The 23,294-nt window shown below is 52.6% G+C and overlaps 2 protein-coding genes across 2 annotated transcripts in view; one reads left to right on the forward strand and one right to left on the reverse strand.

Moving 5' to 3' along the window:
- RAB37 (RAB37, member RAS oncogene family) overlaps positions 1–23,294 on the forward strand; it is a 70,250-nt gene that overhangs the window by 24,892 nt on the left and 22,064 nt on the right. The gene's annotated exons all lie outside the window — the stretch shown is intronic.
- Positions 2,209–8,838, reverse strand: CD300LF (CD300 molecule like family member f). Its single transcript, XM_075562460.1, has 6 exons — positions 8,520–8,838; positions 6,198–6,309; positions 4,773–4,885; positions 3,332–3,348; positions 2,659–2,787; positions 2,209–2,364 (listed from the first exon to the last, which is right to left on the reverse strand). Exons 1-6 carry the CDS (start codon positions 8,836–8,838, stop codon positions 2,209–2,211), a joined length of 846 nt encoding a protein of 281 aa, XP_075418575.1.

The raw sequence follows: 23,294 nt of genomic DNA on the forward strand, positions 1-23,294 counted from the left end.
CTATTCATTCATTCATTCATTTGTTCATGCTTTCATTCATTTGTTCCTTCAATCAATAGTCCTTGGAGAACCCACCTGGCACTAAGCACACAGGCAGCTCTCGGTCAATGGAAAGGCCCAGAACAAGCTCACACAGCGGACACTAAGTTCACAAGATAACACATCGCCGTGAAGGGCGCAGCACGGGGACATGTGACGGAGAGAATCGGGGTCCCAGCTAGGGTGTGGTCAGTCACTAGGGGCCCCTTCTCTCAGGGGGATGTAGAAGCTGAGATGACAGAAAAGAAGCGAACTTTTCATAGCTCTCCAGTGAGAACATTCCACAAAGCAGCAGCAGCAAGGGCCAACACCTGGGAAGGGCGGAAGTCTCCCCTTCCAGGAGAAAAGCTGGTCTGATGGAGCAGGGTGGGGAGAGAGAGAGAGGTCAGGGGTCAGGCTGAAGGGGGGCAGGGACCCATGGAGCCGCACAGGCCTCTTGGGCCAGGGAAGGAAACCCCCAGAAGGTTATGCCCAGAGCCTGGGATTGTGCTTCTCGGGGTCACTGGAGCGGCTGGAGTGGAGTTCAGAAGAATGGGTTCTAGGTTCTTTGGACTAGAGACAAGGAGATGACATGGGATTCGGGATAGTTCCTGGACAGAAAGCACCAGGGCCTGGGAACAAAGGAAACAGGCCGGCGTCTGTCAGTGCACACACACACCACACACACATACACATACACACCACACACACACAACACACACATACACATCATATATACACACCACAGACCACATATATACACACACAACACACACATCATATATACACACGACATGCACACACAACACACACCATATACATACACCACATACACATACATACACACAACACACATGTACACATACACACAACACACATATGCACAACATACCACATACACCGCACACATAACAAGTACACACAACACAAATGCACACATCACACACACAACACACATGCATACAAAACACACACATATACACACAACACACACACAACACATTACATACACACACACCACCACATAAACACACCACCCACATACACACACTCCTCTGGACACTCACTGTCCAGGTTCAGACCCTAGACTTCAGATTCTGACGCCAAAATGTGGGAACTCAAATTCCATCGGCTTGCTCGAGAGAAACCTTGCTCCGAGTCACAGAGCCCCTCTTGCTCTCAACACCCCCCCCCCCGGGCCCCCCAAGGCCAAACGGAGTGAGCACAGCACGCTCTCCCGAGGTTGCTGAGAGGACCACCTGAGGGACAAGCGGGCGCTGGCAGTCAGCAAATCAGCGCAAAGGCCGGCTCCAAACGACACGTGTTGATTCTCCTGTCGCCTGGAGGCCAAGGCCCGAAAGGCAGTGGACTGGGTGGGGGATGATCCATCCCTGGTCTTCCAAGGCTTCTGGCAGCATCCCCCGCCCACCCCAAGTCTCTGCTGACATCCTCACTTCGGGTTCTCTGCATTGGTCCGACCTTCCCACCCCCCTTCCCTTTGTGGGCATGTCAGGGCCCACCTTGATAATCCAGACTAGTTCTCCCGCCTCTCACCACGGGCTCTTTTGTTGCATAAGATTATGTCACAAGATTATGCGATGGCGGACAGTGTAAGATATGACAAAATAATAATAATTTATAAATTATCAAGATTTCGTGAGGGTGGTGGGAATGGGGAGGGAGGGAGGAAATGAGGAGCCGATCTTAAGGGCTCAAGTAGAAGGCAAATGTTTTGAGAATGATGATGGCAACAAATGTACAAACGCGCTTGACACAATGGGTGGATGGATGGATGGTGATAAGAATTGTACGAGCCCCCAATAAAATGATTCTTAAAAAAGAGGAAAAGATTGCAGTCACAGAGGCAGGTGTCTTGGGGGAGGGGCATTATGTCATCCACTACGTAGATGTGATAAGCAATAAATAAAGGCTATCTATCATCACCATCATCATCCTCATGCCCAACACAGCCAGGGCATCCCTCCCGCCCCTCCCAAGCAGGGTGGAGGAGGAGAGATTCCCATTCTAGCTTCCGTTCCGAGCTGGGAATGACGCTGGCTGCATCGGACCAAGAGCACGGGCACCCTTTGGTCCTGGTGAGGGGACGTGGGGCAGAAGGCGGTCAAGGCAAGAATGGACAAGCCATGGTGAGGATCCTGTGAGGTCCCAAAGGGAGCCCCACAGTGGCCACTAAGCCCTCTTGATGGCACTGTATTCCGTGGGCTCCTCGTGGCTCTCCAAGGGACTGGGGGCCCCCGGGAGGCACATGTTGCTATAGATGAGCTCCTGGTCCAAGGTGTTCATGGACAGAGACGCGTAGGAAACCTCCTCGTTGGGGAAAGGGTCCTGCGACAGAGATAGCGAAGGATCAGAGAGGATGGCCAACTGCCCATGGAAGCGCTAGAGGGGACAGACGCTCCACACCTGCTAACACCCAGCCCCCAGCCCTCCTCTCAACCATCACACCGCGTTTCCCCCCCTCAGCTGCCAGGGCAGTTGCAGGTAAAACCCAGACCACGTCTGACTGCCCCCCCACCACCACGTCTCCATCGCTGAGGCCTGCTGAGCAGACACTTCCAAGCACCCAGGGAGGCCCTCTGCATGGCCCCCCCCGAGGGGCGCACGCCACCGAGCACACACCATGGTGATGCAGTCCACTTCCACCTCGCCGGCCCCGGCAGAAGCCACAGACTTGGAAGAGCCTTTCTTCCTGGAGGTGCCATTGCGGGGCAGGGTCAGGTTTGCATAGCAAATGTCGTCTTCCAGGGGCTGGTGCACCAGGGAGAAAGGAGGGAGGAGGAGGAAGGTGGGGGCCAGGCCTTCCTCTGTTCTCTCTGCACCCCTGGGACCCCCTCTCTCCCAGTCCCAACCCCACCCCCTGCCACGCCACCCTCCAGCCCTCCTCCAAGCCACCCTGCCTAGGACCTGCAGAATATGGAGACCAGAGAGCTAGAGCCCATGGTTGGGATCTTTTTTTTTTTTTTTGCCTTGGAGAATCTTTTTGTTGTTGTTGTTGTTGTTAATCTTTTTACTGAGGCACTTACAGCTTTATCACAATCCATACATGCATCCATTGTGTCAAACACATTTGCACATCTGTTGCCGCCATCATGTGATCAGTTCCCCCTTTCTGCCCCCACCTTCCCCTTACCCTCCTGGCATCGCTACTCCCATGATTTATCTGTCCTGGATTCCCTGTGTCGTAAGCTCATCTCTGTACCAGTGTGCGTGCTCTGGTCCAGCTGGGACCTTTGTGTGCCTGGGAAACAGGCGTGAGGGACACTGCGGCAGAACCAACCTAGCAATCTCTTACCTGCTCTATGGATGTCCCTGTCCCAGCAGCTGAAAGACAAGCACAAGCACAAGCATTAGAAAGCCCATCCCAAGCCCTCCGGGACCCCAGTCCAGGGAGTGACCGGCATAAGGACCAGGTGGAAGCCAGCTCCGGGTCCAGAGACTGGGCTCCTAGTGGCCATTCCCACCCCTCAGATGACAAGCTACGTGACATCAGTCCTGCCCTCTCCGAACTCCCCAGAGACCTCACCGCACTTGCTACCCACACCACAGAGCCATGCAGCCACCCGCTCCTCCTCAGGGGTGAATCACCTTCCCCAGGAGCCCAGCCTTCTGCCCCAAGCCCTGCCCATGATGCCGCCACTTCTCGGCTGGCCCTCAGCACCCAGGGGTTGCTGCTCCTTCCTGTATTTCTTGGGCCCTCTGGGCCTTCCCCTGTCACCTGCCCCCCCCCTCCTGCTTAGGGGCCAAGCAGGAAGCACAGTGGGTTTCCCTGGGTTTGGGTTTCTGGATTCAGAGAACAGGGATGACTCAGAACTTGGGGTCATGGGCATGTTCTTTGGGAGGAAACGGGGTCAGGGGGGGATGGGTCAGGCTCCCCCAACCAACCCCATCCCTGCCTCAGGAGAGTTTAGGTTCCAGTGGACTGGTGGCACGCAGGTCGGGGGTGGGGAGAGCTTGTGAGAATGTGGAAGTGAAACCAGACAGAAAAAGGGTTAGACTGAGGCCCAATGTCACGACCTCAGAGGGCGGGCTCCGGGCTGGCCTCTGGTTGACCAGTTCAGACAGCAAGGGACAGGCCTGGGACAGGGCTGAGGGCAGAAACGAAAAGCAGCGGGGCCACCGCCAGCCTTTCTGATCCAACCCAAAGGTGTGTGTGTGTGTGTGTGTGTGTTACTCGCTGTGAGTGTCCCCGTGTGGGCACACGCATTTCGGGTTTCAGCTGCTGGTGGTGGCAGAGGTGGTCGTGGTCTTAGGTGCAAAGTGGCGTCCTGCAGGTGTGTTTGTGAACTTGCATGTGTGCTGACACGGATGTGTGTGCATGCATGTGTGTATGCATGTGTATGTACGCGTGTGTAGCTGTACATGCATTTGTACCTGCTCACCTATGTGTGTGGGGGAGACAGAGTACCCCCCTTCCCCATATTGACTCAGCATCTCCATAGCACCCAAATGGATTCTGTGATAAGGAGGAGCCAAGCACCCTCGACTGGCCTTTCTCCCTAAGACCATTGGCGCCCTTACCACCAAGATCCGAGACCAGGAAGCAGAATGTGCTGAGCAGGAGGCTTGTACCCAAACCTGTGGGGCTCACCCACAAACTCCTGCCCCCAGCTGCAGCGGCCAGTGCCCCTTCCAGACCCTGCGGGTAATCTCCTGGGTCAGATGGGCCGAGATGGCAAAACCAGCCGTTGGCCCCACCCCCTTCCACCCAGCCCAGCCCGGACCAGGTCACTCACCCTTCTTCTGCTGTGTCGTCATCCTCCAAGCCACAAGGGAGGCCACGGCCAGGAGAAGCAGGAAGCCAGCGCAGACGCTGGGCAGGAGGATGATGAGCATCTGGGTCTTCCTCCTGGAAACAGCAGCAGGAGGAAGTCCCCGCACCCAGGGCCCCCGCTCTCCCCTCTGGGCCCGACCCCACGTGGGAGCGGCCCTCGCTCCGCAGCCTCAGGGCAGGCCCACTCCTGGTGTCTTCCAAAATGGGAAACAGAGAGAGGCGTGTTTCCACGCGCTGATGTGCCGGCAGGCCTAAGAGATCCGCTGCTCCTACACCTGCCCTCTGCTGCGGGTTGAATTCTGCCTCCCAAAAAATACATGAAAGAAAACAAAATCTCTCGCAGCCAGACCGCGGGTAGCACCGTAATGAGCAGAGGAGAGACGGAAGCTGTCGAGAAGAGCCCACGGTAGCAACTGCCAATAAGGCCAGGGATGAATTGCCCTGGGCAAGTCGGCTGCAAAAGACCTGGCGAAAGCTTCAGAGAGCAGAGACCTCGAGCGCCCCTGACCCCAGCCATGGCATTTTCAATTTGTTCCTTGCCAGGAGCAAGGGAGACCAGGGAAGACGTGGTGCCTCTGAAACATGGTGCTGACAAGGACTGTGACATGAACCATCTCTCTGGGAAGAAGTGCAGCCAGAATGCTCCTGAGCAGTGAGGATGGACATGTCATCAGGAGGGACCAGTCCTTGAAGAAAGACATCCTCCTTGGTCGGTAGGGGTCGGTGACAAAGAGGAAGGCCCCAGGGACCAACCCACAGACCTACCAACTGCACGGAGCTCCAGGGGAAGGGTCTGCCAGGGCTAGAAGGACGCTTGCACAACGGGTCAGTGAGAAAGAGGAAGCCCCTGGACAGGTTGAATGGCCGAGAGCAGTCATTCATAACAACAACTGTGAGCAGGTCACAGGACTGGCGAGTGCTTGGCTCGGTTGTGTACAAGGTTTCTAGGAGGTCCCTAACAACAACATGCCAGCAAATAGGAAGAGACCCTCTTTGGCAATCGAGTTTTCTTTGTTGTGTTCATGGGATCGTACCCAGGAAGCTTGGGTTCTCCATCTAATCACGTCTGAAACACAGGAAGAGTAGATCCAACACACACACACACACACACACACATGCACACACAGGGGGAGACAGACACCCAGGAATGCTGAGTTTAGCACTGTGCAAAAGGCAAGAAGCACGGCTGCCTGGATGAACCAATCCACAGACCTACCAACTGCACAGAGCTCCAGGGGAGGGGTCCGTAGGGCCTAGAAGGACCCTGAAAGAGCCGCAAGGTCCGAGCCCCGGCTGCAACTGAGACCTGGGATGGCAATAGTTTACCGCATAGGCACAGTTGGGGCCAAATGGGTCACAGGGAATAGCCCGATCTGAGCTGGCTTACCTGACATCGGAGAGGTGGTTGGTCATACCGGCGGAGGCTGTGGTCTCTTCTGGGGTGGTTGGCACTGTAGAGTTGGTGGTCGCGGTGGTGGTGGTTGGCACTGTGGTTGGTGCTTGTCATACAGAGCAGATGTCATAGCTCACCCTCAGCCCCACCCAGCCCTGCACATGGCACTGAGCCTGGGGTCTGGGGGGTGCCCTGACTGGAAAAGCCTGCAGTGGGGCTGCAGGTGGGGTCTCTCCTATCTCCCCATCTTCTGAGCACCTCGAGGGCCTCAGAAACAGGGGGAGCTGGACACAGGTGCAGAGTGGACCTTGACCGGGTCCTGGGAGGGCTGGAGGGGCTGCAGGAAGAGTCTCAGGTCAAGGGTGGCTTAAGTGTACTTGGACTTGAAACCCTTTGACTGCTTCTGACAATGCGTCAGCCCATGTGTGCTCCTCTCTTATTAATCCAGCCAAGAGAGGGCGGTGTGATCAGTAAGCTTACTGTGCCAACCTAGCCAATAGGAACATGTGGGATTAATCAGTTCACAGTTTGATTGGAAGGCAAAGAGATAAATGGCTCAGCAAGCCCCACCTCTCTCTCACTCTCTGGTGATCAGATCAACGTGCAGCTGCTTTCACTAGTTCTCTGCCTCAGCTTGTGAGCTACACTACCTGTGGGACAGCCAACCCCTGGATCCTGTCACTAGAGTTTGAGGTTCCTTCGAGACCTGCTTCTCCACGCTGCTGGTGTGTACATCGCTTGAGCTTAAGGCTGGTGGATCCGGTCACTGTGCATTGCTTGAGTTTGATATCCCATCTGAGCCTGCTTCCCTAAGCTGCTGAGCTGCTGACTGTTGTGACCCGCCTTGCTGTTTGCTGCCCGTGGGCAGACTCTGCCTGCATTGCCCAAGGGAAGACTCAGCTGTCTGCTTCCTTGACCTTGGACCCAGCAGCCCTCATGAGTTGAAGGACTTCCAGTATATTAACTGTTCCACAGAAGTGAGTTGAACTGTACTACTGTGTGGACTAATTAGCTGTTATATTTCTTCGTGTTGTATATATGTATATATCTATGTCTATATCTGTATGTATCTATATCATCTATTTCTATATCTAGATATATATAGAGATTTATACAGCACGAAGGAATATAACAGCTAATTAGTCCACACAGCAGTACAGAGGGCTCAGTCCAACTCATTTCTGTGGAACAGTTTAAATATAGAGATATAAAATCATAACTGTCCTGATTTTGTTTCTCTAGAAGAGTGGTTCTCAACCTTCCTCATGCTGCGAACCTTTAATACAGTTCCTCATGTGGTGGTGACCCTCCAACCATAAAATTAATTTTGTTGCCACTTCATCACTGTAATTTTGCTACTACTGTGAATCAGGAAACCCCTATGAAAGGGTCGTTTGAGCCCCAAAGGGGTCACAACCCACAGGTTGAGAACCACTGCTCTAGAAGAACCCTGCCTAACATGGGCAGAATGGCAGCTTACATGGGGCCAGAAATCTAAGCCCTACACCTGTGACTTCTCAGGGCAGGGGTGGTTCTAACAGAGCTATAATTTTAAGAAGAGCCTCTACTTGGGGCAAGGCACTGAGCTGGATGTGGCTCTCCACTGCTCCACAAGACAGACGTGGTCCACGCTGCATGCTGCCAATGGCAGCAGGCATCATAGGGGCAGGTGTGTCTGAGGGTCTGTTGGCTGGTACCCCACGTGACCTGAAGGCCCGTGCTGCCTGTCCAAGGGTCAGCAGAAGCAGGGCCAACAAAGACCAACTCCAGCCCCGGCACTGGGACCTCTGAGCTGACTTTCTCAGAACTTAGAAGCGAATGTTATTAGGTCCGAAGGCATAGATCGCAGGCAGTGGGGTTTGGTTTGGGGCACCCAAGAGAGCAACTGCTTGGCCATGGGGCCTGTCCAGATGTCGGAAGGACCTCCGTCTCCCCCTGAGACTGGATTTCGGGTGCAGGGTGCGAAGAGGAAATGAGGCCCCAGCCCAGCCCTCCACAGCGCAGCCACACCTGGGCAGCGGCAGTCCCCAGAAAGCTTTGGCTTGGAGTCTCCAGATCCCGGGGAAAACGGTCCCTGTGGGTGAGAGCTTGAGCTGGGCCAAGAGGGGAATGTGCCCAGAGAGGCTTCATTCCACCCGGGGACCCTCAGCAGCCTTCCCAACCTGACACAGTGGCCCCAAACCCAAGTGGAGCTCACTGACAGCCAGGGCTCAACCACCCTCTGGCCTGGCCACAGTTCAGTCACTGACGAGAGTCCTCAGGGACCAGAACTGAGCAGGCCCGGAAAGACACATCCTCACATGCACGCAGTCTTACCTGGGCCAATTGAGACTGTCATCCGGATCCCATCGTCAATTCCCGTTCTCTCGATCCCACACCAGTAAACATCTGCATCAGTTTTCCTGAGCTTCTCCATGGTCACCGTGAATGTGAAGTTTTTATGATTGTCCCTGATGGACACTCGGTCCTTCTTCACCTTCTGCTCTGAGCCAGTGGTTTGAACAAGGATTTGGCAGCTACCCCAAACTGCCCCTCGACACCACCACTTCTTGTAGGTCTTCAACGCTGCATCGTAACCACACTCCACAGACAGTGAGCCTCCCTGCGGGCCACTCACTGCACTTGGACCCCTCATGGCACAGGAGCCTGGAAAACACAAAGCCATGTCCCTGTCACCTCCCACGCTGTGCGAGGGCCTGGCCCTCTGCAGAGGAGACAGCCCCCACTCCAAGAGCCCATTGATGGATTAATGGCCGAGGAAGGAATATGGTTTCCACAAGACAGGCGTTGGGTTCTTCGACATTCCACTCTCAATTCACTTTTGTAAAAACCCACTGCTGTTGAGTCTGAACGGGATCCTCTAAGACAGGGGAGAACTGCACCCCAGAGTCCCCAAACTAGATCTTTACAGGAGCAGGCTGCCTCATCTCTCTTGCAGAGCAGGGTTTGAACCATGGACCTTGTGGCTAGCAGACCAGTGCTTAACCCGCCGTGCCACCAGCACTCCATCCATTCTCTAAGGAACATAAGGGCAGATTTCAAAAGAAACAAAAATGTTGGCACTGGACACCATAGAAGCCGTCTAGCAAAAACACACAGCCAACATCTCGCTCAACAGGGAAAACTAAGGCATTCCTCCAAACAGAAGGAGTCCTGGTGGCATTGTGGTTCCATGTTGGGCTGCTAACCAGGAGGTCAGCTGTTCTAAACCAGCAGCTGCTCCGTGGGAGAAAGATGAGGCTTTCTACTCCTGTTAAGAGTACAATCTCAGAAACTCACAGGGGCAGTTCTAGCCTGCCCTATAGGGTCTCTCTGAGTCAGAATGGATTCGATGAAAGGGAGGGGTTCTTTTGCTTGTTTGTTTGTTTGTTTGTTTGTTACCTCCAGACAAGGAGGCCCGTACCACCAAACATATTCAACATCTGCTGGAGGCCTTAGCCCAAACTCTGAGACAACAACAGATCCAGGGAATCCAAATGGGCAGAGCAGTGATGCTCTCGCCGTGTTCATAAGCTGTGATTTTGTTTGTAGAAAACCCCAAAGAGGGGACCCCAAAGACTGTTGGGAACAATCACAAGATTCAGCCATGTGCTGGGAAACGGGATGACCAGACTCCTGGGTGCGAAGGAGAACTCTGAAAAAGAATCACGGAAACAACTGTCCCTTAAAATGTGGTTGTTCAAACCCAGGGACAAGGGAGGGACAAGTGATCTGAAGCCGATGGCCAGGAGGGCATAGGATGCTTTGGGGGGCTCGATCAAGGGCAATAGAGCCAAGAAGAATTACCAAAACCCGAATGAAGGCCAAACTTAATAGTGGGACAGGAGGAAAGTAAAAGGAAATAAAGGGAAAGAACCAGGAGGCAAAGGGAATTTACAGAGCCTAAATACAGGCATGTGCGTATGTAAATACATTTATATATGATGATGAGGAGGAAATAGATCTATGTGCGCATATTTATAGGTTTAGTATTAAGGTAGCAGTTGGACATTGAGCCTCCACTCAAGTACTCCGTCAAAGCAAGAAGACTTTGTTCTAATAGCCCAGCATTCTGTGATGCTCACCTTCCCTGACACAATCACTGAAGACAAAGGGGTGCATAAGCAAATGTGGTGAAGAAAGCTGATGGTGCCTGGCTATCAAAAGATATGGTGTCGGGGTCCTAAAGGCTTGGAGATAAACAAGCGGCCATCTAGCTGAGAAGCAACAAAGCCCACATGGAAGAAAAACACTAGCCTGTGTGATCATGAGGTATTGATGGGATCAAGTATCAGGCATCAAAGACCCAAAACAAAACAAAATCATATCCATGTGAATGAGGGGGAGGACAGAGTGGAGACCCAAAAGCCCATCAGTAGTCAATTGAACACCCCTCTGTCAGAAGGGCCACAAGGAGGAGACAAGCCAGTCAGGGTGCAGTAGAGCTCTGATGAAACACACAGCCTTCCTCTAGTTCAGTGGTTCTCTCAACCTGTGGGTCGCAACCCCTTTGAGGATCAAATGACCCTTTCACAGGGGTCGCCCAATTCATAACAGTAGCAAAATTACAGTTATGAAGTAGCAACGAAAATAATGTTATGGTTGGGGGGGTCACCACAACATGAGGAACTGTATGAAAGGGTTGCAGTATTAGGAAGGTGGAGAACCACTGCTCTAGTTCTTTAATGCTCCCCCCTCCCCACTATCAGGACCCCAATTCTACCTGACAAATCCGGCTAGACCAGAGCATATACACCGGTACAGAAAAGAGCTTGCAACACAGGGGATCCAGGACAGACAAACCCCTCAGGACCAATATGGGGAGTAGCGATACCAGGAGGGGAAGAGAAAGTGGCAGGGGAGTAAGGGGAAACTGATCACAATTACCTCCCAGGGAGATGGACAACAGAAAAGTGGGTGAAGGGAGACAGCGGTCGATGTAAGACATAAAAAATTAAAAAAAAGAATTTAAAAATTATCAAGAATTCATGGGAGAAGGTGGGTGGGCGGGAAATGAGGGCTGATATCAAGGACTCACGTAGAAAGAAAATATTTTGAGGATGATGGCAACAAATGTACAAACGTGCTTAATACAATGAATGGATGGATGGATGGATCGTGATAAGAGCTGTAAGTGGCCCCACCACAAAAAAATTTTTAATGTTGTTGTTGTTGTTGATAGTTACCATCGTGCTGCATGGCCATAGCAAACCCAAAGCACAACAGAGCGGAGCATTGTCCAGCCTCGTGCCTCCCTCCCAAGTGTCCCTGTGTTGGAGCCCATTGTTGCAGCCACTGTGTCCATCCACTGTGTCCGTCCATCTTGTCAAGGGTCTTCCCCTTGGAGCTGCCCCTCTGCTTCCCCCAGCGTGGTATCCTTCCCAGGGACTGGCCTCCCCTGACGGCATGTCTGATGTACGTGAGCCTGAAGTCTCACCATCCTTGGCTCTCAGGAGTGCTCTGGCCGCACTTCTTCTGAGACAGATGTGTTTGTTCTTTCGGCAGCCTGTGGTTCTTTCAGTGTTCCCGCCAGCACCACCGGTCAGACAGGGATTCTCCTTCGGTCTTCCGAATTCAAACATTTTAAAGTAATCACGTAAAGATGAAGTACTTCGGAATAAACCTAGCCAGAGAAACAAAAGACCTGTCCTAGGAAAACTACAGAACACGATGACAAGAAACCAACGGTTCATGGCGGTGTTAGGTCCCATCAAGTCCGTCCCAAGAGACCTACACAAATGAAAGAATATTCCATGTGCATGGACAGAAAAGCTTAGCACTGTGAATGTGTCCATATGACCCGAAGCGACCTGTGAATACAGTCAATTCCAATCCAGATCCCAACTCCACACTTTGGGGAACTGGGAAAAACAAATGACTAACTTTATATGAAGAGAGAATAAACTCAGGGTAAGCAAACCACTTCGTAAGTAGAATAAAAATAGAAAGCGTCTCCCGACCCGACCTCAACACCTGTTACAAAGCCACAATAGTCAAAGCAGCCTGGTTCTGGAGCAAGGATAGGTTCATAGGCCTATGGAGCAGAATAGAAAACCCAGGAATCAATTCTTCCACCTACAGGCCACTGATCCTCCACCCAGGTGGTGGTGGGGCGAGAACTACAAATGAGGAAGAGTCTCTTCAGCAAATGGTGTGTGCACAACTGGATCTCCATGGGCAGAAGAAGGAGACAGGTCATGCCTCACCCCATGCACATGAAGGAACTCCAGACGGATCAGAGATGGCTGTCAATCCCACGGCTGTAAATACCATCAGTGAGGAAAGGGGCAAACAAAGGGCCCCGCTGCAGGACACAAACGCACTATCCAACATCACGAAAGGAGCATGCGCGGTGGAAGAAAAAAGTGTAGATGACTTGAACCTACTAAAAATAAGACACATGTGGGCATCCAAAGATTCCACCAAAAAATTAAAAAGAACCCACAGATTGGGGGGGGGGTTGTTAGCAATGATACAATAGACAATGGACTAAAATATAAAATTTATAGAAAACTGCAGCTCCTCAGTAAAAAAATCAACCATCACGTTAAGAAGTGGGCAAAGGAATGAACTAAAGGCAGCTCACCAAACATGCCGCCCCGATAGCCAACAAACCGGAAGAGGTGCTCAGATCCTTAGCCATCTGGGAGATGCAAAAGTCAGAACAAGGATGAGAGCATCGCAGACGGACAGTGGCCAAGCAGCTCCCAGCCAGAAAGCCGCAAAGGCTGCAGAGCGTGCCAAGAGACTGGAACGGTCACACGCCGCTGGTGGGTCTCTACATATGTCCAGCCACTGTGGAAAGTTGTCTGTGCCACCTGAAGCAACCAGGAATAGAGACTCCGTAGGAGCCAGCAATCCCTCCTCTGGGCACATCCCCCTAAAGAAGGCAGAGCCGTAGCCCGGGCGCACAGAGGCACCCCGTGCATGTCATAGCTCTGTTCACAATAAAAGCCCCTCGGTAGAAGAGCGGATGAAGACACCGGTGCATACACACACACAGTGTGGGGGCATTGTGCATCACTAAAAACCAATGCTGAAACCACAGAGCAACTCACGACCCGGATGGACCTGGAGAACATGATGCTGAGTGACGTACGTCAATCACAGGAGGATAAAATCCAAGGCAAATACTTCCACACACAGGGAACAGGCTCCAGAGGTTCCCTTCGGGGAGGGCTGGGCTGGGAAGACGAAGCACAGACTAGAAGGCTGGCAGGTGTTGGCTTGGGTGGAAGGGAGGAGGGAGGCTCAGAAGGGGGAGAAGAGGAGTCGGTCGGGGTGGGGGACATGGGGTGCGAAGTCCCTTCAATAACTTAGTTTCCATAAAAGACCAGCTGAAAAACCACAGGAGGGGGCGTCTGCTCATAGCCTTGAAGGGGCTCCTGACATTTTAGAAAGAAATATGTTCTCATCGTCTTTCACTCAGCATCTTGGGGGCAGAGGGAACATCGCAAACTAAGCCCAAGGAAGTCAGAGGAAGAAATTTGCCGTTTAAGTCATTTAGAACAATTTGAAAGTAACCAACTAAGTCTGAAACCCCCTGTAGGAGGAAAGAGGGTGGAGGAAGGGAAGAAGGCAGGTAAAGGGGGAGAAGAAACAACAGTAAAATAAAGTGAAATGTGGGGTACCTGCCAGAGCCAGAGTTGGAGCCCTGGTGGCGCGGTGGGTTAAGCATTGGGCTACTAACCACAAGGTTGGCGGTTCCCATCCACCAACTGCTCCGTAGCACAGCAATGGGGAATTTTTTTAAGTTTTAATTCTTCAAATCTTGCATAGTATTTTGTTTTAGGATACTTTGAATTTTTAATTTTTTCTATTTTTTAAATCATTTTACTGGGGGCTCGTACAACTTTTATCACAATCCATTTATCCATCCATTGTGTCAAGCACATTTGTACATTTGTTGCCCCCATCATTCTCAAAACATTTGCTTTCTACTTGAGCCCTTGGTATCAGCTCCTCATTTTTTCCCCTCCCTCCCTTACTCCCCACTTCCTCACAAACCCTTGATAATTTATAAATTATTGTTATTTTTTGATGTCTTACACTGTCCGCTTTCTCCCTTCACCCACTTGTCTGTTGTCCATCCCCCTGGGAGAGGGTTATATGTAGATCATTGTGATCAGTTCCCACTTTCTCCCCGCACCCTCCCCTTCCCCTCCTGGTATCGCTACTCTCATTATTGGTCCTGATGGGTTCATCTGTCCTGGATTCCCTGTGTTTCCAACTCTTATCTGTACCTATCTGCATGCTCTGGTCTAGCCAGAATTGTAAAGTAGAATTGGGGTCATGAGTGTGGGGCGGAAGGGGAGGGGGGAAGCATTAAAGAACTAGAGGAAAGTTGTATGTTTCATCGGTGACCTACTGCACCCTGACTGGCTTGTCTCCTCCCTGCTCCGATGGAAGTTTCTACTCCCATGTCCCGCCCGCAGGGGCCGGTCTGTCCTGCCCTGTAAAGTCACTGTGAGCTCAGAATCAACTTAAGGGCAGAGACTGATGAGAAACAGAACCCCGCCCCCCTCCGTGCGTGTGTTCGGCTCCCAGATCAAAGAAGAGTGGAGAGCGACCAAATTCATTTTGCAAAGTGTCTATCTCTAAAATCGACGTCTGACGAAGCCAGCTTTTGAAAGAATCTTGCTTTTTGAAAACAGATTGCAGGGGAGCCCGAAGCCCCTGCATCAGCCAGCAAAGGGCGATGGTGCAGCCGGGCTGTGTGGCGGTGTGGCGGTGTGGCGGTGGTATTTTTCCAATTCAGCTAGTGTTTAGAAAACTGAGAGGTCTCGCCAGAAGATGCAGAGCTCTTGAAAATGAAGAGATCTGAAGTGACAGTGCCCACTTGTTGCGTGCGACCACGGGCTGAGGTGGACTGGGGACTGTGCCGCCGAGTGCTGTCTCAGAGAGCCTCGCTGAGATGTGTGTGTGTGTGTGTGTGTGTGTGCGTGTGTCCTGTTTGTGTCAAAGCAACACCAGCAAACGGGTGATGCGACAGGGGTGTTCAGTGGTGCCGTCAGCAGAACACACCCCCACTCCAATTGGACTGCGTGAGCTCTGGTGGCAGAGTGGGGGGGGTGCTGGGCTGTGATCCGCAAGCCCGGCAGCTCACTACCGCCAGCCGCCACTCCTGGTGAGAAAGATGGGGCTTTCCACTCCCATAAAGAGTCATGGTCTCAGAAACCCGCAGTGGCAGTTCTACCCTGCCCTGTAGGGTCGCTGTGGGTCGGCATCGACTCGACAGCAGTGAGTTTTGAGTTGAGAGTTCCTAGCAGCTGTTTCCAAGGCTGAGAGTCATGAAAGCAGCCAGCCTCATTTTTCTGCCTCAGAGAAGCTGGTGGGTTTGAACCACAGATCTTGCAAGTAGCAGCCCAGTGCTAAACCCAGGGCTTCTTCGTGCTCATAGGTACCCATGCTTTGATCTCCAGAGTATGCCTGCTGCTCTAGAGGGGATGTTAGAGGTGTGGCTGTATCAAGATTCTTGAGACAAGGAGATGACCCTGGGTGATCCAGGTGGACTCAGGTAGGTGGGTGATCCAGGTGTGGCTGTATTAAGATTCTTGAGACAAGATGATCCTGGGTGGTCCAGGTGGGCTCAGGTAGGTGGGCGATCCAGGTGTGGCTGTATTAAGATTCTTGAGACAAGATGATCCTGGATGGTCCAGGTGGGCTCATGTGGGTGATCCAGGTGTGGCTGTATTAAGATTCTTGAGACAAGATGATCCTGGGTCGTCCAGGTGGGCTCAGGTAGGTAGGTGGTCCAGGTGGGCTCCTTTGAAGAAGGGTCAGAGACAGAAAAGGAGATGTGATGATGAGGGAAGCATCGGTGGCGGTCACAAGGGGCCACAAGCCAGGGCGTGCAGGAGGCCTCCGGACGTGGCTCCTCCCCTAGAGCTTCCAGAAATAAAGCCGCCCAGCTGTTGTCAATGATCGGTGCTACCGCGTCAGCTCTGACCCAGAACAATCCACGTAGGACAGCACGGAGCCCTGTGCCGTGGGACCCATTGTGGTCACCTTGCAAACACGGTGGCAAAGACCCCAGCTCCCGCAGGGTCTTCCTCTCTGTCACTGGCCGGCTCCCGAACCAGAGACCGGCCTCTCCTGCTAACATGACCCAAGTCATTGAGACCAAGTCTCGCCATCCTGGCTTCTCAGCAGCATCCTGGCTAGCGGGTTTGAACTATCAACCTCTCAGCCCAACGGCGCCATGAGGGCTCCTAGGGATTTTCATCCAGGGAATCGTTCCATGCCGTAACTTGAGACTTGAACATTTCCTTCGGTTCTTTTCATTTGAGATCCCTGGTGGCACGATGAGTTAAGCATTGGGTTGTGAAGTGCCAGGTCCGGGGTTCAAATCTGCCAGCCACTGTGAGGGAGCTCAATGAGGCGGCATGATTGTCAGTCTGTGACACAGATTTGTCGTCTGAGGAGCCCCCACGAGCAGTGTCCCCTCGGTCCTACAGGGTCATTGTGTGTCAGGTTCCACTCAAGGGCAGTGGGGTTGGCTTTTTGATCTTTCAATGGGAGACATGCCCAGCGTTTTCTTCAGCCCGATCTCTAACCCCGGGCCTCTGAGCGTTACATCGTCCGGCTCGGCTCTGTCCTCGTGAGCACCTTTTCGGTGATTGTACTTCATCGTCCTGTTCACCTGAGCTGGACGACGTTCAAGAACACGTCGCAGGGTCTCTGGCCTTCGGTCCTCGGGGCTCCGTGCATCCATCCATTCCGTCTCTAAATTCAGGCACAAGGCACTCAAGGTTGATGCTGGGCTCTCGTGGACGTGACGGGCGTTCATTCCCTTCAGCTGCATTTTGAACTTGCAGGTCAGATATTGGGGGGGCTGTTCCACAGCCTGCCCCCATCCCTGCTGTGCTCTGTGACTCCTGTGTGTTCTAAATGACAAGGCCGACAGGCGTCGTGTCTCGGTTTGTGCTGTTGAGAAAAGGTTGATCCAGTGAAGGGGTCCTTTGTCTTGAAAAATCCTAGCAAGAGGTCTCCATGGTCATTTCTCTCACCAAGGCCCTTATCTGCCATCTACTGACCCCTCAACTTTGTTTCCAACTCTGACTTTCCAGGGGCCAGGAATTGTCATGTTGGATTAACTTCTATCTGCAGAACCTAGTAAAACTCTTCCGTCTTTGTATTCCTGGGTGGTGAGGAACTCTGAATAATTGTCCTAGGAAATGGTCATTCTTTTTTTTTTAATTCCTGAAAGCTGTGTGCAACTTGTTATCCAGTGAGGTCAGTGGCAGAAACAAAGAAGCAGGACCACAATGCGGTCACTGCTCTTGGAGATGGGCCCGTCCCAACAGCTCTCTGCTTCCGGAGGCATTGTGGGAAGTTCCTCCCGACAATGAATGTGGCCCCAGTGCTTTTCCTCCTGTCGCCCCGGCCATAGTGGTCCATACGATCTTCTGATTCAAGATGCCTACGGCCACTCCGTTTCCACTCCACCACACGTAAGATGTTCATCTTCCAGGATCCCCTTTCACTTCCGGCAGCTTCCCATTTTCCCGGACTCCTGCTTTATGCACTCTGGGTTCCAATGACTAGTGGATGGTCTGCTCATTTTGAGTCATGTCATAAGAGCTCATGAAGACCCCGAGAGCTTTACTCCACCCAAGGTCAGTCACCAAGGTCAGTCTATAAAGAGGAGGCGTCCCTTCTAACCTCAGCTAAATTTTGAGTGCCTCCCGGCCCTGGATCGTCCAACAGCCCGCTGCTGTTCGTGGGGTTTTCACAGGCCAGGTTTGTTTTCTGTTTTTCCCAAAAGTAAACCCCCAGGCCTTTCTTCCCAGGCCATCTTCATCCGGAAGCCCATCCACCCCGGGCGACCCTGCTGGTGCTTTAAACGCCAGATAAAGCTTACGCACCACAGTCACACACAAGCCACCAGAGGATGGTCCATGGACAAGCAGCCCACAGGAGTGGAGGTGAGGATGCTCAGCATGCTGACAGACAAGGGAGCCACGTCACAAAGGTTCACACGGGTCACCTGGAACCTCATGAAACACTCACCAGTCGCCGCCAGCTTCCCGGTGAGCTTCTGACAGACCCTTCCAGCCTCAATCACACACACACATGCACACACACACACACACACACATACCAATGCTCACTTACACACACATACACGCTCACATTCTCTCTCTCTCACACACACACATACATATACATCAATGCTCACTCATACACGTATACGCTCACATTCTCTCTCTCTCTCTCTCTCTCACACACACACACACACACACACACACACACAGCTTGTCTCCTCACTGTGACATTTTCAGACAGGGGGGAAAAGCACCTTTGTGCACACTCCTGGCCGGGTCACTTTCTCTCGCGACACGACTGCACCCAAAGGCAGCCTTCTCTATTTCGACATGGAAACTCTGGGCTCAGCGGCCATGAGCCAGCCCCGTGCTGACTCGGTCAGCCCTGGGATCCTAGCTGAATCCCTTGACTTCCCTGACCACTGTCAGCTGACCCGGCAGGCAAGAGAAGCAGGGGCTGGCTTGTGCTTGCTTACTGCATCCCCTGTTTTGTCTTACGTGGTAAACAACGATGGGGAAGGCTTCTTCACTCTCCCGCCGTGCTTATTGGGTGAGACCCTGTTCCCAGAGGGGGATGACAACCAGGCCGGGTGGAAACACATCACGTGAGCAAGTCACGCTGATCGTGCTCCTCACGCACGACAAGGTCAAGCTCCTCTTCAACGCGGAGGGCCACACTTGCTATCTCTGTGCCCGGAGTCTTCCCTGGCCTGCGGACCCCACTCCTTCCCCTCCTCCAGGCCTCCTCTATGCCTGCCTTCTCTGGAGCACCCTCAGCCGACTCCAGAAACCAACCCAATCCACCGCCAGCCAGTCAGGTCCAACTACACGTGACTAGAGAGGACAGGCTAGAACTGCCCCTTTGGGTTTCTAAGACTAACTAGACCTTGACAGGACCTTATCTTTTACCCATAGATGACTGGTCAGTGTGAACGACCAGCATTGTGCTTCACAGCCCAGCACTTACCAAAATGCCACTGGGGGCCTCTCTCTCTCTCTCTCTCTCTCTCTCTCTCTCTCATCAAGTTGATTCTTCCTCACAGTGACCCTGTGGGACAGGGCAGAACACTGGACACTGTTGATTTTCCAGGACGGTAGCTCTCTACAGTGGAAAGCCTCGTCGTGCCCCAACATCCCCTGCAGAGCCTTATCGACTGCTACCCAGAACCTACTCTCAGCAGAGTTCAACTGCTTCCCAATCTCCATCCCCTGTCCTGTTTTGTTTCGTTTTGTTCTCACCAGTACAGAATTCACACACCGCGTGATTCATCCTTTCACGGTGTACAACATGGCGGTTTTGAGCAGATTCACGAAACCGTGCAGCCAGAACCTGAATAGAATTCCAGGCATTTACATCCCCCACCCCCACCCCACCCCAAAAAAACAGTATCCCGCAGCGGTCACTTTCCACACTCCTGACGGTCACCCACCTAGCTTCCATCTCTATAGGTTTGTCTACCTGGATATTTCATATTCCCAGAATGATATAAAATGGCCGATTGAACAGAGCACGTTCAGACTTGATCAGTGGGGAGCACGGGCCAGGACTTTATTTCTCTTCATTGTTGAACCATAGCCTGTGATACAGACATGACACATTGTGTGGATCTGCTCATGCATGGTCTGACTCACCTTTCCAAAGGGTCCTCGTAGGGAGGTGGGAGAGAGAGGTGGATGTTCCCCCATCCACCACCACCGCCCCCCGGTTTGCGTGCGCACTTGTGATGTGGAATTGCCACACACAGAGATGGGGGCGCCTGGGGGAGGACGGGGTCTGAGAGGGAAGGGGAAAACATGGGCTTTGGGCCAGAACATGTTTGTAATGCCTATGGGAGACATCCAAGGGAAGATGCTGAGCAGACAGGGGGATATAAGATTTTGGAGCCCAGCTAAATGCTCAAGCTAGGAATACAAAACTGGGAGTCAGCTACATAGAAAGTCTACTTAAAGCCAAGAGAAAAGATGAGGGCAACCAAGAAGGGACTTACAAAGAGAAGAGAAAAGGCCAATGATTGAGCTGAACCCTGGGCCCCCTGACACTCAGGAGCTACAGAAATCTCTCTCTCTCTCTCTCTCTCCTTCATCAAAATAACAGCCATCATACAGGTTAATTCACCCTCCATTTCTGCCCACTTCGTACCCTCTGCTCCCACCAAGCCCAGCTCTTCTTGACTTCTCTGATCCCCCGGGCATTTCCTTCAGCCCCTCCTATCTAGACTCAGCTCTCCCTCCAAGCCTGGAAAACTCGCTTTACTCTACAGCCCAGGCCTCGACACTCGCGTCCTCCTCCCCTTCCCTGCAAAGGGCAGCTTTGGTGCAGCTTCACCCGCAGTCCTGAGCAACCAGCTCTTCCTGGGGCATTGCCCTGCCCGGAGCAGCAGTCAGGTTGCCCATTCGGTACTGTCAGGAAGTATGCCTGATGCTAGTATTTCTGCAATGGTGATTGTAAGCTCTAAGGGAGAGAGGGAGGGATGGATGGATTTAGAAAAACTACTCAGAAACCATGTTAACATTTGGGGCAGCCGCCTTCCTACGGAGTCCCTGTCCCCCCGGTGAGGGCCTCCTTCGTACAGCCTCTGGAGGATGTAGACCCAGGTCCCGCTCACCTGGAAGCCAGCAGAGGAGGGGAAAGAGCAGCAGCAGGTGCATTCTCCTGCTCCCAGGAGCGCCCAGGCGGAGCCTGTCCTCCAGCGCCTGCAACAAACCCAGCCCCATGGCCATCCCACCCTTCTGCTTTCGGTCACCCCAGCTCTGCATTTCCTCTTGCAGCCACTTCCCACTGGTGAATAAGCCGAAAAGAGGAAGTAGGTGGGACTGGTGAAGTGGCGGGGCTGTGAACGGCGCGAGAAGTCATGGGGACCAGGAGCTTTTGAGAAAGGCCTCCTCGTGGGAGACTCTGTGGGGTCCTCTCTAAAAAGGGAACTGGGCAGCCTCTCCGCTGTCTGAGTGTTTACCGACACAGACCCGGCGTTCCTGGATAGTTCCTGTCTGAACCTCTTCCCTGGTGGGAAGGCTCGGGGAGGGAGGCCCAGCTCCACCAGAAGGGTCTTGGGAAGTCCAGGCCCTGGAACTTCCAGTGGAGCCAGATTCTAGAGAGCCCCAAAGGTCAGCAGTCCCACGGGGTTGTGGGAGACTCAGGGCCAATGTTACTACCCCGGAGGATAAGCTTGGAATGAAAGGGTGAGCGATCAGGGGGGTGTCAGAGCTGGACAACACGTACAGCCATGGTGGAAGGCAAGATGATGATGCTGGCACCCCAAGCACCTGAAACTAGGGATCCCACACCCTCCAGGGACACCGCTGCTGGACACATGCCCTCTGAGTGGAAAAGTCATCCAGCAGAGAAATATGCACCCCCACATTCCTGACTGCACTGCTCCCAAGAGCAAGCGGTTGGAAAGTGCCCCGAAGCCCCTCGGTGGAAGAATGGATAAAGAAATGTTGGTCCATACACAGGCCTCGCCACGAAACCGTGGTAAGCCCACAAAGCACCTTACAACATGGCTGGTCCTGAAGAGCCTCTACTGAGTGACGTGAGTCCCCCACAGAGGGACAGATATGGTATGAGGCCACTCCCTCAGGATAAAAGCCAAGGCCAAGGCTGAGGCACCAAAAGGAACAGACTTTGGAGGTTCACTCGGCGGAGCCCTGGTGGCGCGGTGGGTATACATCGGGCTGCGAACTTCAAGGTCAGCAGTTCAACATCACCAGTCGCTCCACAGGAGAAAGGCTGGGCTTGCTAGACCCATAAAGAGTGACCGTCTCAGACACTCACAGGGGCAGTTCTACCCTGTCCTATAGAGTCGCTGTGATCGGGCATTGACTCGATGGCGTGAAGTTTGAGTTTGGGAATCTGTTGGTTTGTTTGCGTGTCTGTTTTGAAGGGAGGCAGAGCAGGGGAGAAGATGGACCAACAGACTGACTGGCATGGACTTGGGTGACGAGAAGTCTGGAAGGCTGTGTGAGAGGGGAGAGAGGAGTTGGGGGAGGGGATGGACACAGGGATGGGGGTTGGGGACTGGTTTGAACCATTGGATATAGGGTTAAGAGTCAGCAAAGGAGCTGTACCCCAGTGGCCTAATGGATAAGGTACTGGCCTCCTAAACCAGGGATTATAGGTTTGGGTCCCACCTGGGATGGTTATCTGTCTGTTTGCCCGGGGCTTAAGTGGAGAGTAAATGTTTTGAGAATGATGAGGGCAATGAATGTACAGATGTGCTTTACAGTTGATGTAATGTATGGATGGTGATAAGAATTGTTGTATTGGACAGGGTTCTCTAGAGAGACAAACCAGATTGCTAGTAATTATATATAAATATATTTATAAAGATAGATATATAATTCAAGAAATAAACCGTTAAATAATATACAGATAGATAATACAAGAAATTAACAGTTAAATTATAAAGCAGTGAGACACTAGAGAGCTGGGCTATATATACCCAGGCAGCAAACAGCAAGGCAGGTCCCCAACTGTCATCAACTGTCAGTCCCCAGCTCCAGAGATGAACATTCCAATCATGTGGGCTTAACAGCGACACAGTCCACAGGCTAGGCATCCCACAGGTAGTGTACCCCTTTAAACTGAGGCACAGAACAAGCAAGGTGAGGCTCACCGAGCCATTTATCCCTCTGCCCTTCAGTTAATCCTACTTGTGTTTATCGGCCAGGCTGGCACAATAAACTATAGCAGTTGTATGAGCCCCTAATAAAACGATTAAAAATTGTTTTAAAGAGTCGGCAGAGGAACTCCCCACGTACCTAATCCCCAATGATAATTAAAGAGTCCTCAATTAAAGAAAAGAAAGCCTACACTACGGAGAAGAGGTCCATGAGTAGTGGGCTGTGAGCCGGGAGCTACTGGTCCAACGGACAAGAGGGACACGTGTCCAGAGAACACACTGGAAAGTCCCATTGTGGCACCCAGCTCACCAGGCCAGATCTCAGGGTCTTTGAGTTGATTACACTAAGGGGACCCCACCCTGAGGACTAGCTCACCCTAGTAACAATTGCCCTCCCCACCCCCACTCGTGCCCCATCTTTGTAAGAAAATGTTTGCTGAGTC

Source organism: Tenrec ecaudatus, chromosome 10, assembly GCF_050624435.1.
Source record: "Tenrec ecaudatus isolate mTenEca1 chromosome 10, mTenEca1.hap1, whole genome shotgun sequence".
In the NCBI taxonomy this organism is placed as follows: Eukaryota; Metazoa; Chordata; class Mammalia; order Afrosoricida; family Tenrecidae; genus Tenrec; species Tenrec ecaudatus.

Bases quoted from the DNA above. Each gene is read 5' to 3' on its own strand.
- CD300LF (XM_075562460.1), bottom strand. From the start codon at position 8,838: ATGAGGGGTCCAAGTGCAGTGAGTGGCCCGCAGGGAGGCTCACTGTCT. The intron at 6,310-8,519 runs GTAAGACTGCGT...CTGTATGACAAG, and splicing joins GACAGTCTCAATTGGCCCAG to CACCAACCACAGTGCCAACC. The intron at 4,886-6,197 runs GTAAGCCAGCTC...TGCTGTTTCCAG, and splicing joins AACCACCTCTCCGATGTCAG to GAGGAAGACCCAGATGCTCA.